The sequence below is a fragment of the Microtus pennsylvanicus genome, chromosome 5 (genome assembly GCF_037038515.1).
Source record: "Microtus pennsylvanicus isolate mMicPen1 chromosome 5, mMicPen1.hap1, whole genome shotgun sequence".
NCBI lineage: Eukaryota > Metazoa > Chordata > Mammalia > Rodentia > Cricetidae > Microtus > Microtus pennsylvanicus.
In genome coordinates, this window is record NC_134583.1 from 89,296,762 (window position 1) to 89,320,469 (window position 23,708).

At 48.6% G+C, this 23,708-nt stretch overlaps 2 protein-coding genes across 2 annotated transcripts in view; one reads left to right on the forward strand and one right to left on the reverse strand.

Moving 5' to 3' along the window:
* LOC142850117 (sororin-like) overlaps positions 1-23,708 on the forward strand; it is a 92,098-nt gene that overhangs the window by 58,171 nt on the left and 10,219 nt on the right. The window lies entirely within an intron of this gene.
* Positions 8,295-15,578, reverse strand: Arl2 (ARF like GTPase 2). Its single transcript, XM_075973232.1, has 5 exons — positions 15,054-15,578; positions 11,632-11,742; positions 11,276-11,438; positions 9,801-9,881; positions 8,295-8,718 (listed from the first exon to the last, which is right to left on the reverse strand). Exons 1-5 carry the CDS (start codon positions 15,116-15,118, stop codon positions 8,584-8,586), a joined length of 555 nt encoding a protein of 184 aa, XP_075829347.1. The 5' UTR covers positions 15,119-15,578; the 3' UTR covers positions 8,295-8,583.

Consider the following 23,708-nt stretch of genomic DNA (forward strand, 5'->3'; position numbering starts at 1 on the left):
GATGGAAGAGAGAGTAACACTGCTTGATAGAATGTAGATTAACATAAACGGGTTAATTTAAGTTATAAGAGCAAATTAGAAGCTGGGTGGTGAGCCGGGCGGTGGTTGAGCACGCCTTTAATCCCAGCACTTGGGAGGCAGAGGCAGAGGCCAGGCGGATCTCTCTGAGTTCAAGGCCGGCCTGGGCTACAGAAGGAATTCAAGCGAATTCCAGGACAGCTAGGGCTGTTGCACAGAGAAACCCTTTCTCGGAAAAAAAAAAAAGCTAGTTAGGAATAAGCTTAAGTTACAGGGTGAGCTTTCATAATTAATAAGAAGTCTCTGTGTGGTCATTTGTGAGGTGGCTGACAGAAGGAAATCTGAGTACAATATATCGTGCCCAGTGTAGGGCTTGAATAGCCACACAGGGTGTTGTGCTTTCCTGTCGCTTTAAGGGACAAGCCACGCCCACTCCCATTACCTCTGACCTGCCCACCTCTATCTTGGGCCCTTCCTTTTCTGCTTCCTTGATGTGCTTTTTATTATAAGGAAGACCTGGGAACGTTATGGTTTGGTCCCTTTAAGAGACAAGCCACACCCATTCCCCTCCCCATCATCTGAGGCAGGCTGATCTTCAGCTTCCTCTCGGAGAGGCAGTTTAGCATGCATGTTGTGCCTATCCATGTTTCTGTCTTCTGCCCGCCCACCATGTGTCTCCCTGCCTGGGACCAGCCATTGCTGGGGACCAGCAGCCGTCTCTGCCTGGGGCGGCTGCCTGCTGCCACATGGCCCGCCACCACTGCTCTGGGACCAGCAGCCATTTCTGCCTGGGACTGGCTGCTCCCAGAGCCCGCTGCCTGCCACCACATGGCCGGCTACCACCATTTGGGACCTACAGCATTTCTGCTGCCTGCTGCCGCGGGGATCTTGCAGCATTTTTTAAAAAAGAATAACACAGGGCCTGAGCCAGCAGAGGAGGCCCTGCTGTGCAGCAGAGCCCTTGAGCTGGGGTGGTAAGGTGAGGCTCTGGGGGGGGGGGGGCAGGCAGAGCAAGGCACCAGAGCTGCATGGCGGCTGGGTGGCCATTTAAGGTTTGTCTTGCAGTTAGACAATGCTGCGGGCACACAGTAAAGTGGTCCAGACCTAGAAAACCTTTAAACAGACACAGTAAAAAATGGGTATAGACAGTCATAAAAATAAATAGTTAGGGCTGGAGTGATGGCTCAGTGGTTAAGAGCACTGCCTGCTCTTCCAAGGGTCCTGAGTTCAATTCCCAGCAACCACATGGTGGCTCACAACCATCTGTAATGAGGTCTGGTGCCCTCTTCTGGCCTGCAGACATACACACAGACAGACTATTGTATACATAATAAATAAATAAATATTTAAAAATAAATAAATAGTTAAAAAATAATAAAGTTTTTAAGGAAGAGTAAATTAATATAAAAAAGCCACAGGTGGGAAATACACAGGGTGCCTCAACCCTGTCAACTTTGTTGACTTTGAATTTTTTATTTTTGTTTTTTTGAGACAGGGTTTCTCTGTAGCTTTGGAGCCTGTCCTGGAACTAGCTCTTGAAGACCAGGCTGGTATTGAACTCACAGAGATCTGCCTGCCTCTGCCTCCCAAGTGCTGGGATTAAAGGCGTGTGCCACCACCCAGCGACTTTGAATTTTTAAAATGTTAGCATACAAAAAACAATAGCTGCTGAGAGACATTGGATTATGGAAACTGCTAAATTAAACCTACCTATTTATTTTTTAAATGTCTTAACTTTAAAATTTAAGTCAGAATGTATGTTGCATTAGGGGAGAAGTTATGACTATGTTTCCATAGGAAACAAAAAGTTGTGGTTCCCTTCAAAATTAATGAAGATCAGATTTGATTGGGGGAGACCTGAAAAGCTTGACTACAGACATAAAAAAAAACAAGAAAGACCACAGGATAGGTGACATACATACTGATCCCTCTACGTGGGAACAGCTCTGAGATGTCATGAGACATGATAAATCTTGTTGGCTACAGAGTTGTCATGATTTATTACTGCATGACATCCTTTCATATTGCATGGACAGAGGTTTGGTTATACAGTCCTAAAGGACTTCTAAAGTTGACGGATGCCTTTTACCTGCTCACACATAGAACAACAATCATCTTTCTCTGACTTGTGCACATTGCACATTCTATACTTGTATTAATGCAGAAGTTTATGTTACCTTTAAAAGTTTGTGTTTTCAGAAAAAAAGGACCAGACAGCAATGAAAACAAGTAGCCCAGTGATCCAACCTCAGAATGACTCTCTTGCAATTTCCTCAAAATTCTGCATCCAGAACTACTTCAAAGTTCTAGCTGAAATGGTCTAGCTTCATCCACTATTCCAGCCAGGACTTCATATCGATTCTATAGTTTCCCATCACACAAAGACTAAACAAAAAAATAATACAGTTAGCTCTCCCAGGACTTGACGATTATGCAAATTTTCTCAGGGTCCCTTAAAGATGCTGTCATCCCCAGACAATAGGAAGCAGTCTAGATAACACAATGTCCACATTTCCAAGAGATGGAGTGGGTGGTTTTGGTCATTTGGTGGGTTATGGATGTTTGTCATCATTTAGGGAGGGTTGGTTACAAATTATTACTGGTCATGGTAAGGGAGGAAACTATGCAAGGGAGGTTGGATTCAAGGATCTCTTTCTGAAAAGAAAAAGGGGGTATAGCAATGAAAGACTAAAAGGGTAGATTATTGAATCTACTTTTAACTAAGAAGCAACTATTAATCTCAAATATTTTATTAACATTGGCATGTATTTTTGTATAATAATACAAGTTTGTTTTTGTTGTACTGTGTATGTTTCTATTCTTGTTTAAAATATTGTACCTATGCAGCTCATTAAAAAAATGTAATGTAAAATTCTAGTCCTTGAAAGCTATTATTATGAACCTTTTAGGATAATTAAGAAAATCAGGTTAGTAGTTGTTCATCTATAACAATCAAACTTGTAGTCATATTAGGTATGTTTTCAAAGTTCACACAGAGATATATTTTATTTTTTTAAAAACCTTTTTAAAAAATATTTATTTATTTATTATGTATACAATGTTTTTGTCTGTGTGTATGCCTGGAGGCCAGAAAAGGGCACCAGACATCACTACAGATGGTTGTGAGCCATCATGTGGCTGCTGGGAATTGAACTCAGGACCTTTGGAAGAGCAGGCAATGCTCATAACCACTGAGCCATCTCTCCAGCCCCCAGAGATATATTTTAGATAGTCTTCAAATACTTCAGAGACCTACTGAATGTGGCATTTATGATATTTTAATAACAAGGCTTTTCATGACAGTGAGATGCTTCTGTTCCTGGCAGTACCAATCTACTTCAAAATACGAGGATGGGATCAGGCAGTGGTGCACACACCTTTAATCCCACCACTCAGGAAGCAGAGGCAGGCGGGTCTCTGTGAGTTGAGGCCAGCCTAGTCTACAAGAGCTAGCTCCAGGACAGTTAGGACTGTTACATAGAGAAACCCTGTCTTGGAAAAAAAAATGGGCATTGAAGAACCTCCATATGGAGTTTGCTTTTATTGTGGCAAAGCTAGGCACTGGGCAAGAAACTGCTCTTGCTTTGACTGCTGACAGTGTGCTGTCCTAATTGTATAAGCAACTGCTGAACGTTGCCAAGACAACAAAATCCCTGCTTCACAAAAAAGTTTGTCAGATATTCTAGGCCTGTAGGCCAGACATGGATGCCCCAACGTTACCTGGGTGACTGTCCATGCAGTCTCACTGTCTCTGTCATTTCTATAGTTTTATAGTTCATAGCAGTTGCTTGCGCTGCATTCCTGTTTACTCAGGTAATATTATATCCTTCTTGGATCTCTGATGGGGAGTGAAGACTAGATGATATTTCTTGTTACCAAATTCAGAAAAAAACTTACATAAGAGATAAAGTTTATAAGGTTGAAAAACATAAAAGCTTAAGTTGTTTAAGAAGATGTTTTTATTTCTTTCTTTCTTTTTTTTTTTCTTTTTTCTTTCTTTTTTTTTTTTTTGGTTTTTTCGAGACAGGGTTTCTCTGTAGCTTTGGAGCCTGGATGTTTTTATTTCTAATGTAAGGCTATCAGGTTTTCTTTTATTATTATTATTTATTTATTAAAGATTTCTGTCTCCTCCCTGCAACTGCCTCCCATCCCATTTCCCTCCCTCTCCCCTAATTAACTCCCCCCTGTCAGCCTGAAGAGCAGTCAGGGTTCCCTGCCCTGTGGGGAGTCCAAGGACCTCCCACCTCCTTCCAGGTCTAGTAAGGTGAACATCCAAACAGCCTAGGCTCCCACAAAGCCAGTACATGCAGTAGGATCAAAACCCAGTGCCATTGTTCTTGACTTCTCAGCAGTCCTCATTGTCCGCTATGTTCAGCGAGTCCAGTTTTATCCCAGGCTTTTTCAGACGCTAATAGATGGCGCTAATAGAGCCCAGGAACTGCCAGAAGAAAAGAACAATTTTCACCACACATAAGAAGCAGTCAAAAGAGCCCTCTGCAAGTCTGGATTTAAAATAAGATCAATATAAGTTAAAGAATATTTGTTTGCTTTCTTGTTGTGCTGGGGTTCAAACCCACATCTGTGCATGCTAGAAAGGCACCCTAACACTAAGTGAATAGCTCCAGCCTTTAGAATACTTTTAAATTTAAACAAAATATGGATTAAGAGAAAGAAAGGACTTTCAAATATGCAAATTTAGGTCAAATAAAATATACTGTATTCTGTAAGAAAAAAAAGATGTTTTTAGGTATAAAAGACATTTTTAGGAAGGAAATACAAGTTATTACAGAAAATGGTTTAGGTATAAAACTTTGAACTCAATAAACAGTACTTTCTCTGAATTTGCCACATACATATGGACTAAATATTGTGAATGTAATTATTACCCAATAATAATGATGATGATGATGATGATGATGATGATGATGATTATTTTTTTGAGACAGGGTTTCTCTGTGTAACAATACTGGCTGTCCTGGAACTCTCTTTGTAGATCAGTCTGACTTCAAACTCACAGAAGTCTGCCTGCCTCTGCCTCCCAAGTGCTGGGATTTAAGGCATGTGCCACACTACCTGGTTGAGACTTTATCTTCAAACTAACAAAAACCCCAGAAACAACACTCCTGCCTCCAACCAAACCAAACAGAGTCAGGTGAGATGCCTCAGCAGTGAAAGCGCATGCTTGCTACAAAGCCTGACTGCCTGAATTCATCTCCAGGATTCACAATGTGGGCCCAGCGGCTCCCACATTTTCTTGTTTTCTTTGTTCTTCCTCCTCTTCTTTAATTGGTGATGGAAGATTAGTAGCTTAGCCAGGCGGTGGTGGCGCACGCCTTTAATCCCAGCACTCAGGAGGCAGAGGCAGGTGGATCTCTGTGAGTTTGAGGCCAGCCTGGTCTACAAGAGCTAGTTCCAGGACAGGAACCAAAAAGCTAGAGAAACCTGTCTCGAAAAACAAGAAAAAAAAAAAAAAGATTAGTAGCTTAGCAGGCACAAAGCTCTGAGTTTGGGCCTAAGCACAATAAAATTAGGATGCTAAACACACACACACCCCACGGAGGACCTCACCTAACCCCAGCTGGCCTCAGGCTCTGTAGCTGTCCTCCTGCCTCTACTCCCACATGCTAGGATTACATGTGTGTACCACTACACCTAGCGTGAAGCTCTTGTCTTCTCCCTGTCCTCGCTAAGCTCTTGTCTACAGCAGTGTAATTCTGGCCCTGTTCAGACTTCTAGGTGCACCAGATGCCAGCAGAAGCCCCAGGAAAAGGTGGTAGCTGCTTCGTGCCCCATGTTTCCTGCCATTGGCTATGAGGTGTGGGTTCTACTTCAGCACTTGATCTCTGCTCAGTCCCTCGATGACTATAACCTTGCTGTTTTCTGGTCTCTATGTCTAATTCACTTCTCCCTGCTTGCTCAAGGCCCAAGAAGGCTGGCACTGGGGTGACTGTAGTGGCATTTCATTTGTATTTTAATAAGTAAAGCTTGTCTGAGGATCAGAAAAGTAAAACAGCCACACTGGTCAACCTTACAGACCAGGCAGTGGTGACACACACCTTTAATCCCATACCATTAATGACACTAGCTTATCACAGAAACCAGTCAGTAGTGTCTTCTTTCTTTCTTTCTTTCTTTCTTTCTTTCTTTCTTTCTTTCTTTCTTTCTTTCTTTCTTTCTTTCTTTCTTTCTCTTTATAGAGACAAGATTTCTCTGTAACTTTGGTGACTATCCTGGAACTAGCTCTTGTAGACCAGGCTGGCCTTGAACTCACAAAAGATCTACCTGCCTCTGCCTCCTGAGTGCTGAGATTAAAGGCATGTGCCACCACTGCCTGGCTGGTTTTTTAATTTCTTAAATTCCTTAATCCCAGAACTAGAGAGGATTGTAAAACGGGAGGAGACAGCTCTCAGCCTCATTTTGAGTTTCCTGGAGGCAGGATCACCATTTTCGGACTGAAGTCAAGGTAAGAGACAGCAGCTGGCTGCTTTGCTTTTCTTGTCTTCAAGTTGAACCCCAATATCTGTCTCTGAGTTTTTATTACTCATGCTTCATGTGACTTCATTGCACTAGTGCCTAAATGCTTACGTTCTCATTGCTTCCAATCACAGCCATACTTGAACCTTACCTAATGCTCACGATGCCCCGACACCGGTTTATTCCTATTTTAGCAGGTGCTGACATTACCTCCCTCAGATAGAGTCCAGATGGGTCAGGCAGTGCTGTCAGCATTACCGAGTGTGCAGCAGAGCCATGGGTGTCTCTGGGGCCTGGGTGTGTTTGTTCATGATGGGGTTTAGAAGGTGCAGACCTCAGGTTATGGAGAAAAGGCCAGAGGCTGCCACCTGATAAAGCTGAAGGCCTTATCTCAACACCCAAACACACACTGCAGAGGTTGGGGGCAGAGTGCTTTTTTAAATAACAAGCCAGCTTGGAAAGCAGGGACTTACTACCCTTATTGTCACTTACCATAAACTTTTCCTGTGGTTTTTGACAGGAGGGGGTGAGGTTTTCAGACGTTGCTCTGGCTAAGGACAGTGAGCATGCTAATCTAAAAGAAAACGGACCCAAATAAGACTGTTTGCTGTTGTTGTATCATGACCAATTCCTTTCCACGCTCTGGCTATCATCACTCCTGGGGTGATTGTCTCCAGAGCCTGAGCCAAGAGTGTGTTCCTAGATGTCATGGTGTGCAATTTAATCACCACTGAGAGAACTGTGCTTAGCATGGTGGCACAAACTTGAAATCCCAGCATTGGGGAGACTGAGAAAGATCATGAGTTCCAGGCTAGCTGGGTTACAGAGAGAGACTCCATCTAAAATAAGAAAAAAAATTTTTGGAAGATGGAGGAGAAGGGAAAAAGGAGGTGGGTCTGTCTCGAGAGAGCTTAGCCTGGATGAGGACAGCTGTTCAAATTCAGCAGTTCCACCCAAGGTCTGTCTAGAAAGGACAGACAGATTCTGGAGGCCAATTTCTGTTCTGATGCCTGTGTTTCCTCCTTCCTGAGGACCCAGGTCTCTCCAGGCGGCATGGGTGGGGCTCAAGTTCAGTGTATCCATTGCTTTCCTTTAGGTAACTGCCCTACACCCAAGGACACAGTCTACTGGGCTTGGTGGCATCAGGACCCTGAGAGACAGGATCCTGGGACAAACAAGCCAGTTCCTGCCCTAGGCATTTCAATTTCAAGCATGAGCAACAACAGAAGATGACAATATCTGGCCTTAAACAAGAGGTGGCAGGAAGCAGGTGCCAGGTGGCTGAGTTCAGGTCCCAGAAAGGAGGCTTTAAGCCAGACACTTACCTTGCCAGAGGCTCAGCTTGCCCCATGGAAGGGATGCTTATCTACCCATTCTCTGAAGACCCCAATCTATTAGGAATTTCTGCCTGACCCGTCCTCCTATAGCTGTGCAAGTTGCCCATTGCACATTTTTCTGCTTGCACTGGCAAACTAGAAACTGAATTTAAACTATCCATGAGCCTCAGGCTGGGACTGGGAACAAGTAGTTTTTTTGTAATTTATACTGAAGGCAGGTGTTCTTCTAGGGAACTGCCAACTCCTTCTTCTCAAACCTTTCTCTTCCTCCTTGCTTCCCTGTTTTAATGTTACCTCCAGGAAGCCTGCTTGGTCTCTTGCAGATGGAACCAGCTAGCCTGTCTTGAGCTTCCACGTCTGCACGTTCCTTGCTAAACCAGTTACACCTCTGCTCTGCTCTGTCCCTCTGGACTCCAGCATTCCAGGTGAGGGCTGAAGTCGGTGATACACAACGGCTCAGCCAAGAACTGGGAAAGGAGTGCTTTATTCTCACTGCTGGACAGAGGCGACACCCAGGACCTTGGTAGCAGCAAGTAATCCCTCCCAGTCCAGCCTTTCCTCTTGGCATGGCAGCTGCAGGCCACTCTGGGAGCCAGGGTGACAGCCTTCGCCTGGGGGCGGGGGGAGCAGCAGTAGCAGCAGCAGATCACGGCAGGGTTGGGAGTGTTAGTCTTGCCGGTTGGTGCCTGTCCCCCCAAGCAGGTGTCTGATGAAGGTAGGGGCCTGGACAGTGAGCTGGGGATACTGGAGAAGCTCAGTCGGCAGTAAAGACACGACTGGAAATGTCATCAAGGAGCCAGTCGATACCAGGCAGCAGGTCCTCCCCGGTGACGGCACTGCAGCCCTGGATGCGCCAGTGGTGGCTGCGGATGGAGGCCAGGTCCAGAGCCTGGGGACAGAAGGGACTGGTGGAACCAGCAGGCCTTAGCCTGTCCTTTCCCAGTCACACAATGGGAGACTCTAGCTGCACACCAGTGCCACCCCTCAGTGACATAAAATGAACACGGGCTGCTGAGTGTCTGCCAGAGCCAGGCATTTTGGAAGGACTAGAGGTCATTGGTCTCTTGCTAAGGCCTCCTGATCCAGGGATGATGTGGTCCATTTTACCAAGGAAGGAATCCAAACTCAGAGGCTCCATAGCCTTCCACATCACACAGCTGGTTAAAAGGTGACAGAAAGATTCTAAAGCAGAGATAGTGGTGCACATGGGTGGTGGAGCCAGGAGGTGTCACATGAAACCCATCTCAAACAAACAAAAAATCGAGATTCTAAGCCTTAAGAGTAATGGCTAAGGTGCAGCTAAGGCCCCAGGGCCAGGTCAGCATGAGGCGCAATCCTGGTTCATTTACCCACTATGTGACTCAACCTTCTGTGTCTTCTGCACCCTTTGCACGGTGATAGGCATTTTCCCTCATGAGACTGTCGTATAAACAAAGAATGCCTCCACACAGAGAGCACCGCAATGGGAAGCACTTGCGCAGGCTGGCTCCTGGGACCCTGCACTCTATTTATTACTCATGCAATGCTGGGTGCCCTGCCTCGGTCTTAGCCAGGCATGGAGGTGTATGCTTGAAGTTCCAGCTATTGCGTTTGAGACCAGCCTGGGCTACATAATATGTTCTAGGCCCGCCTAGGCTACAGAAACGCTGTCTCAGAAGTAAATAAAAAAAAGGCCGGGCCTGGGGATGTGGCTCAGTTAGTAAAGTGCTCGCCCAGCAGCACGCGGCTCTGGGAACAACGACCAGCACTGCAGGCACTGACACTGCCATGCACACCTCAATCCTACGTACTCTCGGTGCGGAGGCAGGAGACCAACAGTTCAGGGTGTCCTTGCCTTCCTAGTAAGTCTCAGGCCTGCTAGGGCTGCTGAAACCCAGTTTCAAAAAACCAAAACTAAATAAAATTAAAGATAATAAAGTACTAATGACCTTTCAGTTTTACTCAGTGAACATGTACCAGGGCCCCACTCACCTCCTGAATAGCAGTAGAGGACAGGGCTCCAGGCAGGTCCTGCTTGTTTGCAAAGATGAGAAGGGTCGCTCCAGCCAGGCGCTGGGGAAACAGAACAGGTTGGGACTCGGGAGGCTTAGAGTACAGCCTGATCCCTTCTCTACAAGCGGTCAGCATGCAGGGTCAGGGGCAGGGAGCCCCAGGTGGGGTAGGCAAAGTTGACAGAGCTGCTGATGCTAGCTACCACCCAGTGAGCATCTCTCCCCTCCATGTCTCAGGTTCCTACCACCCAGTGAGCATCTCTCCCCTCCATGTCTCAGGTTCCTACCACCCAGTGAGCATCTCTCCCCTCCATGTCTCAGGTTCCTCTTCCATAATCAGGGGGAGGGTGGTGTTCACAGGATCCGAGCCCTCTGTAGCTCTGGCCATGTGCAGAAAGTATAAGCATGCTGGAGGCTGCCCTGAGGATGTTGGGACATGACCACCTGCCCCTCCTCTCAGTTCGTGGATCCTTAAGTTGTACTCCCAGTAGACTGCTCTGTTGGCCTTTTTCTCTACTTCTTCTTGGTGTGCTTGCAACTTGAAACTCCCCAGATGCAAAGAGAAATCTAACTTCTGGAACTCGTCCTGCTGGGCCTTCAACAACAGTGACTTCTCCTGACCTGTTCACTATTCCAGAAGGGGTTGCATGCATACTGGTGGCGTGTGTCTGTTAGCCTGGCCTTCCTATGCATTCCTGTTGGTTTCTGCACAGGCATTAGCAGCTCCCTCTTACCCTCTCAAAAGTGCCTTGGCCTCAACTAACTGAAATGTGGGAACATGATTCAAGTTGGCAGTATCCAAACAAAACTTGGAGCTTATGGCAATTCCTGAGCATGGCTTAGTGGTGCCCAACTGTAATCTTCACACTCAGGAGGCTAAGGCAGAAGGATACAGAATTTGAAGCCAGCCTGGGCTACTAGGGAAACCTGACCCCAGCTCCCCCAAAATCAACCCTGCCAAAATAAATAGCTAATAATGGGATGTGGCAGCACACTCCAGTAATCCCATTTTTTGGGAAGTGGAGGTCAGGGGATCAGGAGTTCAAGGCCAGCCTCAGCCAGCTGAGGCCAGCCTGAGACACAGAGTAAAACCCTGTGTCAACAAAACAAAAAAGGTATTTTGGTCCAGACAACAAATGTCAAGATTAGCCTAATTATGATCTGAGGAATGTGGCAGCTGAGGCTCAAAGAGGTTGTGTCTTCTCAAAGCCACATAGCAAGGTTAGATTCTATGCAAATTTCACTGGCTTCCTGAGCTTCGCCCCTGCCCTGGTCTTGAGGCAGCTTCTGCAGTCATGGGACTGAAATTCAGGGTGATGATGGGTAAAACCAAAGAGACAGGAGTCCAGGTCTTTGCCTAGGGCCCAGTGAAAGATCACCCGCTTCACTATCTGGCGAATCACAGCCCATGTGGCAGATATTTGGCCTGGCTGCAGGTGGAAGCCCAGGGCGCACCTCCTCCACCAGCAGGCTCTGCAGCTCACGCTGACAGTCCTGCATGCGCTGGCGGTCAGCACTGTCCACCACCCAGATGAGGCCATCTGTGCTCTCAAAGTAGTTCCGCCAGTAGGAGCGCAGAGACTTCTGGCCACCCACATCCCAGATGTTCAGTTTGAATCTGGGAAGGAAGGAGCAATGAAGGTCAGGTTGGTCCTGTCCCCACTGCCTTCCCCCAGCCCCACGTGGCCCCCAGTGACCCTATTCACCCCCAGCCCCACATGGCCTTCAGCAACCCTACTTACCCCTGGTCTCTTCCCCCAGCCCCACGTGGCCCTCAGCGACCCTACTCACTCCCAGGTGACCCTACTCACCCCCGGTGTTCTAGGGTTTTGATGTTGAAGCCCAGCGTTGGGGAGATGGTATCCACATCTTCCCCGTTGAACTTCTTAAGGATGGTTGTTTTGCCAGCATTGTCCAAGCCACTGGGGCACATAGGCTAAGGAGAAGTCCCTGAGCTCTGCTGGAGGATGTCATCACACCTCTTAGGGACTAGTATTTTCCTACTGTATACTGAAGCAAGTTGAGCACATGCCTGGCCCATACTTGGCTTGAGATAAATGTGGAAGATAATTATGTTACTCAAAGTAACATAATTTATGCAACAAATATTAAGTGCCTATTATGTGTCAAGCCCCTCAGTTGTTGATGGAAAAAGTCTCTGCCCTGATGCACTTAAACACTAGCAAAAGAAACCAAACAATGGGGCTGGAGAGACGGCCATCAGTAAAGAGCACTAGCTGCTCTTGCAGAAGACCTGGGTCCAGTTCCCAACACCCACATGGTGATTCACAACCAAACACTGACCTCTATGGACACCAGGCACATCACATAATGCACATACATACATATAGGTAAAATACTCACAGAAAAAAGTCTAAAAAAATTAAAGACTAAGTAAAGCAGGAGAGGAGAAAGTTGAGTACCTGGGGTTCCTGAGACCAGTGAGAGACATTCCTGAAAGGAGTGACTTTCCCCTTAGGTACCAGATAAGGTTCTGTGTGGTCTTGAGGCCCAAAATAGACGGGCCCAGTCTTCTGAAGGACCAAGTGAAGTGGGACCCACTTTCTAGATAGGAACCACCACCTAGAGGTGGGACCCACCTTCATCTGTTTCTGGAAAGATCCGCAGCCTCTGCTGCAGAAAACAAACCATTGGGTAAGCTCAACAGCAGGTGAGAAGTTGGGGTGACCACAGTCTGAATGGAGGGGTGAGGGAAGGAACAGGCTTTGTGTTTGGAACCTCTCCCTGCTCACCTGATGCAGGTCCTGGGACCCCCATCTGTGAGAGGGGAGCAGAGTACCTCTCATCATCTGCGGCCACACCTTAGCTTGGGAAGCTGGTCGCTGTCATCCTGTGCTTTCCCACGTCATTCCACCTCTCATGGGTCCCTCTCTCCGTGTCTTCCTCATTAGCAAACTCTCATCTCTCCTGCACCAGCACCCCATGTCCACCCTCTCCCATCTAGTGATTCAGGTGCGGTTCCTGGGAACCGGTGTTTACATGCGGCTGCACCAACCTCTATCCTCCTGCTTTTCTTCAAAGACAGGGCCTTACTATCTGATCTGTAACTCTATGTAAAGAGACTGCTATCAAACTTGTGGTGATTCTCCAGACTATGCCTCCGCCTCCTGAGTGCTAGAATTACAGGCATGTAACATTATGTTGGTCCTTTCCCGCTGTTTTGTTTTTGAGACAAGGTCTCTCTCTGTGTAGCCCTGGCTGGCCTAGAACTCACTATGTAGACCAGGCTGGCCTCAGTATTTGCCTGCCTCTGCCTCCCAAGTGCTGGGATTAAAGGTGTGTGGTACCACGCCTGTTTTTGTTTTAAGTATTTTATTTTTATTTATTTATTTGGTTTTTTGAGACAGGGTTTCTCTGTGGCTTTGGAGCCTGTCCTGGAACTAGCTCTGTAAACCAGGCTGGTCTCGAACTCACAGAGATCCACCTGCCTCTACCTCCCGAGTGCTGGAATTAAAGGCGTGCGCCACCATCGCCCGACTTGTTTTAAGTATAATTGTTTTGCCTGCATGCATATATATGCAACAAATGAGTGAAGTGCCCACAGAAGCCAGAAGAGGACCCTTGGACTGGTCACCCATGGCTCTGAGGCACCAAGTGGATACTGGGAACGGAACCTCTGCTCTCTATGAGAGCAAGTGCTCTTAGCTACTGAGCATCTACTTTTCCCCTGATGCTTCCCAAGCCTCATCTCACCAGGTGGGTCCCTCATCCTTACTGCTCCCCAGTGGCTAAGTGGCCCATCTACTCTTCCCCTGACGCTTCCCAAGCCTCATCTCGCCAGGTGGGTCCCTCATCCTTACTGCTCCCCAGTGGCTAGGTGGGTCCCTCATCCTTACTGCTCCCCAGTGGCTAGGTGAGTCCCTCATCCTTACTGCTCCCCAGTGGCTAGGTGGGTCCCTCATCCTTACTGCTCCCCAGTGGCTAGGTGGCCATCTTGTGCACCACCCAAGCACTGCCACTTTTACGTCATCTGGATCCCTGCTACTCATCTGACCTCCCACGAGTGTCTGAACATCTGGTTCTCAGGGCTCCCCAGGTGGTTCCCAGAGTCGTTTCTATGCTGACGATTGTCACCCACCTGCCCAAACAGAGCCGGGGCTGGTGTCTTCCCAGGGACCTTCCCCTTCTAGCTTAGCAAGTGTCTCCTTGTTCTGATTACTCTGGCCAGAGACCAGAGACTGGGGCTTCAGTTCCCCCCTCACATTCTCCTCCAATCCTGCAGCAGGTCCTACCAGCACTACTATCATTTCCTCCCACTTCCATGACCTCACTTCCTCCATCGTGCTCCCAGCCCATGGGCTCTGCCTCTTTCCAGCCACTCTCCCCTTCTTCTCTTGAACACGCCAGGCTCATCCTCTCCTAGAGCCTTCGCACTTGCAGGTCCGCTAAGTTTTCCAGGCTCTACCCTCTCAAGTCTCTGCCCAATAGCTACTGTCTTGATGTGCTCTTTGACCATTCTGGACTGCATTCTTCTCAACCCAAACTACACTTTTTATTTGCTTTATTGTTTTTTTTCTCCTGTCATCCATAACGAAGGCTTTTTCGTTTCCCTAATCACAGAAGGTGATCAATAAATAGTAACCTAATGACTGTCTTTCCCAGAACTGTCTAAAATGGACAAGAGTGGTAAAGTTCTAAGGGCACATTAATTTCCTTCTTCTCTCCCTGCCAGTTTGTGGATCACAGATGCTCAGGCAGACAGGCACAACGCAAAGCGCAAAGCGGGTGATGCAGGTGCCAGTTGATGCAACACAAGGTCGGCAGGGGCCCTGAGTGACAGTTAGACCTGTGGCCAAGTCCACGCCTACCCGCAGGCCTGGGCGGTCCTCACGCCCCTGAGATTCCAACCCGGAGGGAACAGCCGGGCCCACACGAAGGGAAGGGGGGTCAGCGTTGGGGAGGAGCAGGACCCACGTCGAGCCAGCCCGAGAGACCGTGACGTCCGAGTCACCACCACCACGCCGCGCCTCCCCATGACACTGGAGACCCCGGTCCAGGCCCGGCCTTCAGGCTCAACGGCGGACGTTAGCACGCAACCCCCCGCCCCGCAGAGTGGTACGGCCCGCCCCTGCCCCGCGCCGAGCAGTGGTAGCGCCGCGTGCGTGACGCACCACCGGCAGTGGGTACCCGCGGCGGCCGCGCCCCCGCGCCCGGCCCCGCCCACCCGGCGGGTCCCGCTACCCTCGCGGCCGCTGGGTCGCTCTGAGGATACAGCATGAGCAGCCGCAGTTCTCGTTCTTTCTGCTTCATCTTCTTCAGAATGGTCAGAAGCCCCATGATCTCGTAGCCCCCTCCCGGCTGCCGTTTCTTCTAGGCCCGGGACCCCGCTCCCGGTTCCTATTGGCCAGTCTGGTGCTTGGTTCCGCCCTCGACACCACGTGACCGTCGGAGTGCGGGGCGTTGCCCCCTAGCGGCGCGGCGGCGAACTTGCTGCCTGCTGGGTTAACTCTTCGCTTCCGGATGGCTGAGGGTTGGGGGGGACTAGGGCAAAGTCCCCTATGCCTCAGACTCCGAGGCCTCGGCCGGGACGCGAAGCTGACATCTCGAGCAGTATCTCCTGTGGGTAGGGAGAACCCGCGAAGGGATTCTGAGCCAGGTGTCCGAACCTCCTTCACAAGGGTCTGACGAATCATCCGCGGATCGTGCTATGGCCTGGTTTCCGCGTTTCTTGTGACTTGCTTTATCCTCCTCTGCCAGTGACGGAGAACGGATTGATCCTGGTCTGGGACTCTGTCGGAAATGGCTGATTGTGCGTTCAGTCGAGGGTGATGATGCCCTCTAGGGGCCGTTTGGAAATGAGCGGGCAGTAAGGGCTCCTTTGGGTTTCAGTGACACAACAGTCACAGTCATTTAAAACTCTAAACTTCCTGCAGTGCAGCGATCAGACCCGCACAAAGGATTGCCCGGCTAGGAAGCCATCAGGTTAAGAAGCTCTGTTTTGGATCTGGACGGGCTAGCCGGGCGGTGATAGCACACGCTTTTAATCCCAGCACCAGGGAGGCAGAGACGGGTGGATCTCTGTATTTGTTCCAGGACAGCCAGTGCTATGTAGAGAGACCCTGTCTCCAAATAAATAAGCAAGCAGATTAAAAACAAAACAAACAAAAACAAGAACTTGAAGCCCCCTTGCTGGCATGGAGCAGGTGGCCTTGCCGAAGAGTTAGTTTTTTGTTTTTGTATTGAGACAGGGTTCTATAGTGTATAGTCTTGGCTGTCCTGAAACTCCCTCTGTGGATCAGGCTGGTCTCGAACTCACAGAAATACACCTGACTGCCTCCTGAGTGCTAGGATTAAATGCGTGCACCGCCACTTAGTTGGTGGCACACACTTTTAATCCTAGCCTGTGGGAAACAGAGGCAAGTAGATGAGGCCAGCCTAGTTAGTATATGGAGTTCCAGGACAGCCAGGGCTACATATAGTGAGACTCTTGACTCAAAAAAATATTATTGTCTCGAAAAACCAAAAAAATAATATTATTGTGTGTAAATTGTGTGTGTGGGAGGGTGCACATACAGCTGGAGGTCAGAGGACAACTTTGTGGAGCTTACTCTCCTCACTTCACGTGGGTTCCGGGCAGCAAGCTCATCACAGACTTTCTCAGCAAGTGCTTTTCCCTGCTGAACTGGCTCAGTGGCTCAGAGAGTCAGCCTCTTCTCAGCTCTTCCCTTGAGGCCATTCTTATCTTTTTTGAGTTGTTGAAACAGGGTCTCAGGCAGCCAAGGCTGGCCTTAAACTTTCTGTGTAGCTGAGGAAAGTGATGAACTCTGGATCCTCCTCCCACTTCCCAAGTGCCGAGATTATAGACTGGTCCACTAAGTCCTGCCCATTGTTTGTGGGTTTGTTTTGTTTTTGTTTACATTTGCTGTTCCATTTATATGTCTATAAAAGTTTGCTTCCATGCTTGTCTGGGCAGCATGAGTGCCTGGTGCCCCTGGGGGTCAGAAGAGGGAGCCCCTGGATCTGGAATTATGGTCAGCCCTCAGCTGCCATGCAGGTGCTGGGAATGGAGCAGTAAGTGCTGTTAGCTGATGCACCATCTCTCCAGCCCCCTTTGTTGTTGCTTTGTGGGACAAGGCCTCCTGTAGTCCATGCTGGCCTTGAGCTCCCTGATCCTCTTGTCTTTACTTCCCAAATCTGGGATTGCAAGTGTTTACCACTACCAGTAAAGGCCTATTGAGTGCTGGGGAGCGAATACAGGGCCTCACGAATACTAGGGAATCATTCTACCAACTGAGCTACACTTCCAGCACTTGGGAGGCAGAGGCAGGCAGATCTCTGTGAGTTCGAGCCCAGTCTGGTCTACAAGAGCTAGTTCCAGGACAGGCTCCAAAGCCACAGAGAAACCCTGTCTCGAAAAACAAAACAATAGTGAAATTAAAACGTTCAAATTGTTACAGCCAAGCTGAATGTGGGCAATGCATGCCTCCAGTCCTGGCACTATGGAGGTGGGTGCAGGATCAGGATCAAGGTCCATCTTCAGCTACTTAGAGAGTGAAGAGCTATCCTAGACTTAGTCTCAAAACACGAGACAAAACAATTTAACCAAATGCCGACAGTTGGGAAAGCTGCCTTTGAAGAGAGGGGGCTCCTGAAGTGGACTGTGACCTAAGCTGACTTCTGCGTCTCTGGGCAGGGAGGGCTCCATTTATGCGAATGAAACAGCTGAGCGTGACCTGTGCTGCAGGCGATGGCTGGTGCTTGCTGAGCCGGGAGTGACTTGGCCTGCTGAGGCTAGTCCTCGCTTGAACCAGGACTCCAGGACTGGCAGGATGACAGAGTGAGACTTCTTCCCAAAAACAATAAATAAACAAATAAATAAAGAAAGAAAGAAAGAAAGCAGGTGTCACCTTCCAAAGAGCCGCTCTACTCCCCTGTCACCTTCAAGTGACCATAACCAAACTTTTTATTCTGGAACAAAAATGAAAACTGCTAGGACTCAAGAACATCTGTTTAACTGAAAATCGCTGGGCTAGACAGATGGCTCGGTGGGTAAGAGTACTGTCTGCTCTGCCAGAGGACCCAAGTTCAATTCCCAGCACCCACATGGCCAACTTGGAACTCTCTGTAAGGCCAAGATGCTAGTCTTACTTTCCATGTCCCGTGCCCATAACAGAGGCACCAACCAGCACTTGGTGGCAGCATACTCAAATATACATTTGTCCACTGAATAGCAGAGACTCGGAAAGTAGAATGTGCAGCCTAAAATTGAAGTGGTAACTGCGTACAGACTAGTTCTGCCCCGGCCTGCTTGAAGACTCTCGCTCATCTCGGAGGGAGTCTCCAATGGCCAAGACAAACCCTGTCCTCAGTGTTTGCTCCTGACTGTTCAGTGGGCGTGTGCCCCACGCAGGACTCTGTCAAGTGCTTCAGAAGACAGGTCAGAGCACTCAGATGTCTTCATTACAGGTCTTGGCCCAGCTGCCTCATGTGGGCGACACAAGCAGCAGCCTGTCCCATTTGCAGGTGATGCAAGGAGTGATTATTCTCCCGCAGCCAGTCACTGGTGAGCATATGCCATCCTCAGGCCTCACAGGGACCTTAGGTGTTGGGACGTACGCAGACTCACATGGCCAGCAGCCATTTTCCTGCTCACTTCATCTGTTGCCCGTGGCTTCCTTTAGAACAGGACGGTAGAGGGGCAGTATCCCGCACAACCCTCATACCTGTAATCCCAGCACTAAGGAGTGAGGCAGGAGGATTGACACCAGTCTGAGGCCAGCTTGAGCTACATAGTGAGTTCCAGCTTAAGTTAGACTACATAGAGTGAGACCCTGTCTCAAACAAAGCATGCTGGGTATGGTGGCCCCAGTCTTTAGGCCCAGCACTGGAGAGGCAGAGTTAGGCAGATCTCCGTGAGTTTGAGGTCAGTCCAGTCTACATAGGGAGTTTCAAGACAGGCACGGCTACATAGACTCTGTCTTTAAACAAACAAACAGAACACCAGGGTGGTGGCAGTGCGTGCTTTTAATTTTAGCACTCTTTTTTTGTTTTGTTTTGTTTTTGTTTTTCGAGACAGGGTTTCTCTGTGTAGCTTTGGCTGTCCTAGAACTCACTCTGGAGACCAGGCTGGCCTCGAACTCATCGAGATCCACCAGCCTCTGCCTCTCGAGTGCTGGGATTAAGGGCATGTGCCACCACCTCCCAGCTAATCTTGGCACTTTTGAGTTCAATGACATCTGGTCTACAGAGTGAGTTCCAGGACAGCCAGGGATACACAGAGAAACCCTGTCTTGAAAAACCAAACAACCACAACAGCAACAAAAACAAAAGGAGGAAGGAAGGAAGGAAGGAAGGAGAGAAAGAAATCATAAAATCAAAACCCAACAACAGAGAAAGCTATTAAAGAAACAAACAAAACTTTGGTCACAGTGTCTCAGTTGTTTGCTCATGATTCCTAAGGGCCATAATGACTGGTGATGGGAATGGCTCTGTGTTTTCAGGTGTCCAGCCTGGCTGGGCCTCACTTGGCCACCTGAGAGTCTCCACCCACACAGCTTCTGTTCACCTGGAAAGCTGGGCGGCTCCTGGCTGGTTCCTCTGCTCCTGTTGTTTCTTTGAGACAGGATCTTGTTTGTAGCCTAGGCTGTCCTTGACCTTTGGCCATCCATCCTCTTGCTACAGCCACTTGAGTGCCAGGATTGCCCAGCTTCACAGGTTCCTTTTAACCTTGGTAGTTTGAGAACCTAAGCATGTCTGCTAGTGCTTACTATTTGGTTGCTTGGATCAGTCCTGGTCTACTGTTTCTCTCCATGTTAATCCTACCTGGGCCTGGAGTACACTACCCTCCTCTGCCTGCCTCCCAGTGCCTCTCCGTCCAATATCTAAAACTGTATGTTCTTGTGTAGATATTGGCTGGGACTTTAGCTTGGAGTGCTTGCCTCGTGTATACAGGGCCCAGGGGTAAGTCTCCAGCACCATAAACAGTTAAGCAATCAGTCTAGCAATATCTTAATTAAAATAGTTGGGAATGGTGATATAAACCTTAATTCTAGTAGTTGGGAAATGCAGGCAGAAAGATCAAGAGGTCTGGGTCAATTGAGTTCCAAAACAATCTGGGCTGCATAGAAAACCAAAAATAAATAAGTTCTCTGCCATTGTCAACTGCATAGCAAGTTGGAAGGGACAGGACAGTCTAGGCTACAGGAGACTCAGTCTCATCCAAAAACAATAAAGACAATAATAACACCTTAGCCGGGCGGTGGTGGCGCCCGCCTTTAATCCCAGCACTCGGGAGGCAGAGGCAGGAGGATCTCTGTGAGTTCGAGACCAGCCTGGTCTACAAGAGCTAGTTCCAGGACAGGCTCCAAAACCACAGAGAAACCCTGTCTCGAAAAACAAAAAAACAAAAACACAACACCTTGAAGCCCAACATGACTCCATTAAAAATTACTGGATGTGGTGATGCACACCTCTAGTCCCAGCACTCGGGAGGCAGAGGCGGACAGATCTCTGTGAGTTTGAGAGCAGCTTAGTCTACAGAGTGAGTTCTAGGATAGCAAGAGTCACATAGACCCTGTCTCAAAAAAACAAAAATAAATAATAATTTAAGAACTTGTGTTTATGTGTGTTTGCCTCTTTGTATGTCTGTGCTCCATGTGCATGCCTGGTACCTGTGGAAGCCAGAAGAGGGTATTGAGTCCTCTGGAACAGGAGTTACAGACAGTTGTGAGCTGCCCTGCGCGGTGATGGGAACTAAACTCCATCCTCTGGAAGTGCAGCAAGTCTTCTTAACTGCTGCAGCATCGCTCCAGCACCTGCTGGTTTTGTTCTTATTTTTGTTTTTTTCAAGACAAGGTTTCTTTGTTTGGCCTTGGTTGTCCTAGAACTAGCTTTGTAAACCAGACTGGCCCCAAACTCACAGAGACCCACCTGCCTCTGCTTCTGCCTCCCACGTGCTGGAATTAAAGGCATGCACCACCAGTGCCCAGCCTGTTTTCTTATTTTTTTTTTTTTCGAGACAGGGTTTCTCTATAGCTATGGAGCCAGTCTTGAAACTAGCTCTTGTAGACCAGGCTGGCCTTGAACTCCCAGAGATCCAGTTTTGGTACAGCATTGCCACAGAATGAAAAGGTCTCCCAAGGGACAGGTGGCTGCACCTGGAGGTCCATGAGTCACTCACCCCTGTCGTCAGGCCTTCCCTGGTGGTGGGTGGTGCTGGTTGAGAGGAAGTGAGAGATGACACATCCCCAAGATCACCTCCCTGCAGAGCCCTCTGCTGCCTCCCAAGCTCTGCTTTCCTTTACCCGCAGACATGTCCAGGAAGTGCAGTGAACTTCTGGAGGAGGGCAGGAAGTATAAATAGTAAACAACCCAGCTGTGGAGGCGGTGGTTGGAACCCCAGCTCCTAGATTCTCCCAAAGCCTATTATCTTTGTGGCCTGGTTTTTTTGGGCCTCAGTTTCCTTGTCTATAAAATGACTCCTCCCCCAACCCCCCCTTTGCAAGTGCTATCATCACGACTGGATAGTGGTCACTTGTGAGCTCAGGAAGTCAGCATCCCCTTGCTCTTGTCCTTTGAGAGCAGCCATCAAGGGTCAAGGAGCAAGTACCCAGAGAGTTGGGTGGGTGGGAGCAGAGCGAAGACTACCCATTCCAGAGAGGACAGCAATTCACAGGCCCCAACACATGAGGCTGCCTTGGCTACCAGCACCTTGAATGGTGCCAAGAGGGTAGAGATGGACCAGGGAGCACTAGAGCTAGGCAAGTGGACAGGTGACCACAACCAGAGCATTCTAAAAATTGTTTATCCAGTCTCCTGGCTTTCTAACTGGGGGAAACTGAGGCTCAGTAAGAGGAGAGGACAGTAAAGTCAAAATGGCAAAACCAAGGAGACTCAGGTTCTGTCAGTCTCGGCATGTTCTTGTGTGTGTGTGTGTGTGTGTGTGTGTGTGTGTGTGTGTGTGTGTGTGTGTACATGTTCCTATATGTGTCTAGGAACCTCTATGTCCTATATGTGGAGGACAGAGGTCAAGCTCTGTGTCTTCCTTAGTCCTCTCTACCTTGTTGGGATTTCTGTCTCTCCTCCATCCCCCCTTCCCCATGTGTGTGTATGTGCAGATGCCTGTGGAGGCCTGAAGCGGGCTCAGATCTAGAGCTGGGGCTGCAGGTGATTGTGAGCCACACAGCATGGGAGCTGGGAACCAAGCACAGGGACTCTGCAGGTGCAGTAAACACTTGGAGCCCCTGAGCCATCTCTCCAGCCTCTTGACCTGGTTTTTAGGACGTCCTCTTGGAGTCTGCAATCCATCCATTAGGCTTAGCTAGGTGACCAGCAGGCTTCTGGATAGGTGAAACCAGGCCCCATGGGGCTTTTTGTTTGCTTGACTTTTGTTTTGCTTTAGATGTGGCTTGTGGGGTTCCAACTCAAGTCCCCATGTCTGCACAGCAAGCATTGAGCGGTCCCCAGCCTGTGACATGCTCTTGTCTTGTTCTTCGTGGACCCAGCCTCCTGCCCCATTCCTACCTCCTGTTCTCATCACTAGCACACAAAGCCGAAACTGAAAGTGGTTCTTCCTGGGTAATGTCCCCCAGGAGTAGCTTCCCCAGTCCCAGGTAGCAATCAGTGGCCTAGAATGGTTCCCTTTGGCAAACCTTTGCCTTCCTGTGTATAGGTGACTCTCAAGACCTTACTTCCCATATACCTGCTGGGAAGGAGTGGAAAGAGATGGGTAGGGATCAAAGTCCCCCCAAGGGCAGGTGGCACATGCCTCCCAGCACTTGGGAGGAGGATCAAGAATTCATAGGCTTGGGCTGGAAATAGAGCTCAGTAGCCGAGAGCACTGGCTGCTCCTCCAGAGGACCTGGGTTAAATTTCCGGTACCCATACAGTGGGTCATAAACATCTGTAATCCTAGTTCCAGGAGCTTCCTTCTGGCCTTCTTGGGCATCAGGCATGCAAGGGTACACATATACATTTGCAAGCAAAATACACATGCAAACAAAATAATAAATTTTTTAAAAAAGAGTTCAAGGCATCTTTAGCTATATAGGGTATTTGTGGTTACCCTGGGGTATATAAAAGACTCCATTTCAAACAACCAGAGTCTGTCCCTCCCTGGCAAAGTGACTGGGGGGAGACAACCTAGATGCTTAGACTCTTCATAACAGATTGCTCTGAGCGCAGGACCCACCCAGGGCCCACTCATCCACGAGCCCTTCTTCTGACAGCATTGTCCTGGTGGTCTTGGGAGTTGCCCCTTCCTCACTCCTAGTTCCTTTGGTTCAGAAAAGGCTAACTCCACCCCCTGGCACAGAGTGAGCTTGGGACCTTGGCTTGCCCAGTTCGTGGATATTAGTAATAACAGGAGACTCAAGTCAGACCAAGGAGAGAAAAGCCTGGAAGTGTTTGTCATACCTATTGAGAAAATGTGGGGGACTCCCCTTTCCTGGGACAACTAAGGTGCTGCCTCTTGTGGGCAGCCTGCTATGGAGGCCCAGAGGGGTTGGCAAGATGGCTTTTTAGACTTATTTTCTTTTCTAGGGGGTGGGGAGTTACAAGAGTGGACTAGAGAACGAGTGGGACTGGAGTGTCTGGTGTGACGTTCCTAAAGGATAAATTAAAAATTATGTTAAAAAGAGGGCCAAATATTCTTATTTACTATGTAGCTGAAAATAACCTTGACTTTCTGATCCAGCTGCCCCTACTTCCCTAGTCCTAGTTGTAAACCACTAAGTTGTTTATAGTAGGTTGAAAGATGTCACTTTTAAGTTTTAGATGTGGCCGTACACACCTTTAGCCTCAGCACTCAGTAAGCAGAGAAAGACAGATCTCTGTGAGTCTGAGGCTAGCCTGGCCTACATAGTGAGTTACAGACAACATAGTGGGAACCTGTATCACTTAGAACTAAAGACAAAAGTGTTGTGGAATA

Coding starts and splice junctions, on each gene's coding strand:
- Arl2 (XM_075973232.1), bottom strand. CDS start 15,118: ATGGGGCTTCTGACCATTCTGAAGAAGATGAAGCAGAAAGAACGAGAA. Junction 9,882..11,275: donor AGAGCCTGCTGGTGGAGGAG/GTGCGCCCTGGG, acceptor CTGTTTCCCCAG/CGCCTGGCTGGAGCGACCCT. Junction 8,719..9,800: donor CCTCTACTGCTATTCAGGAG/GTGAGTGGGGCC, acceptor TTCTGTCCCCAG/GCTCTGGACCTGGCCTCCAT.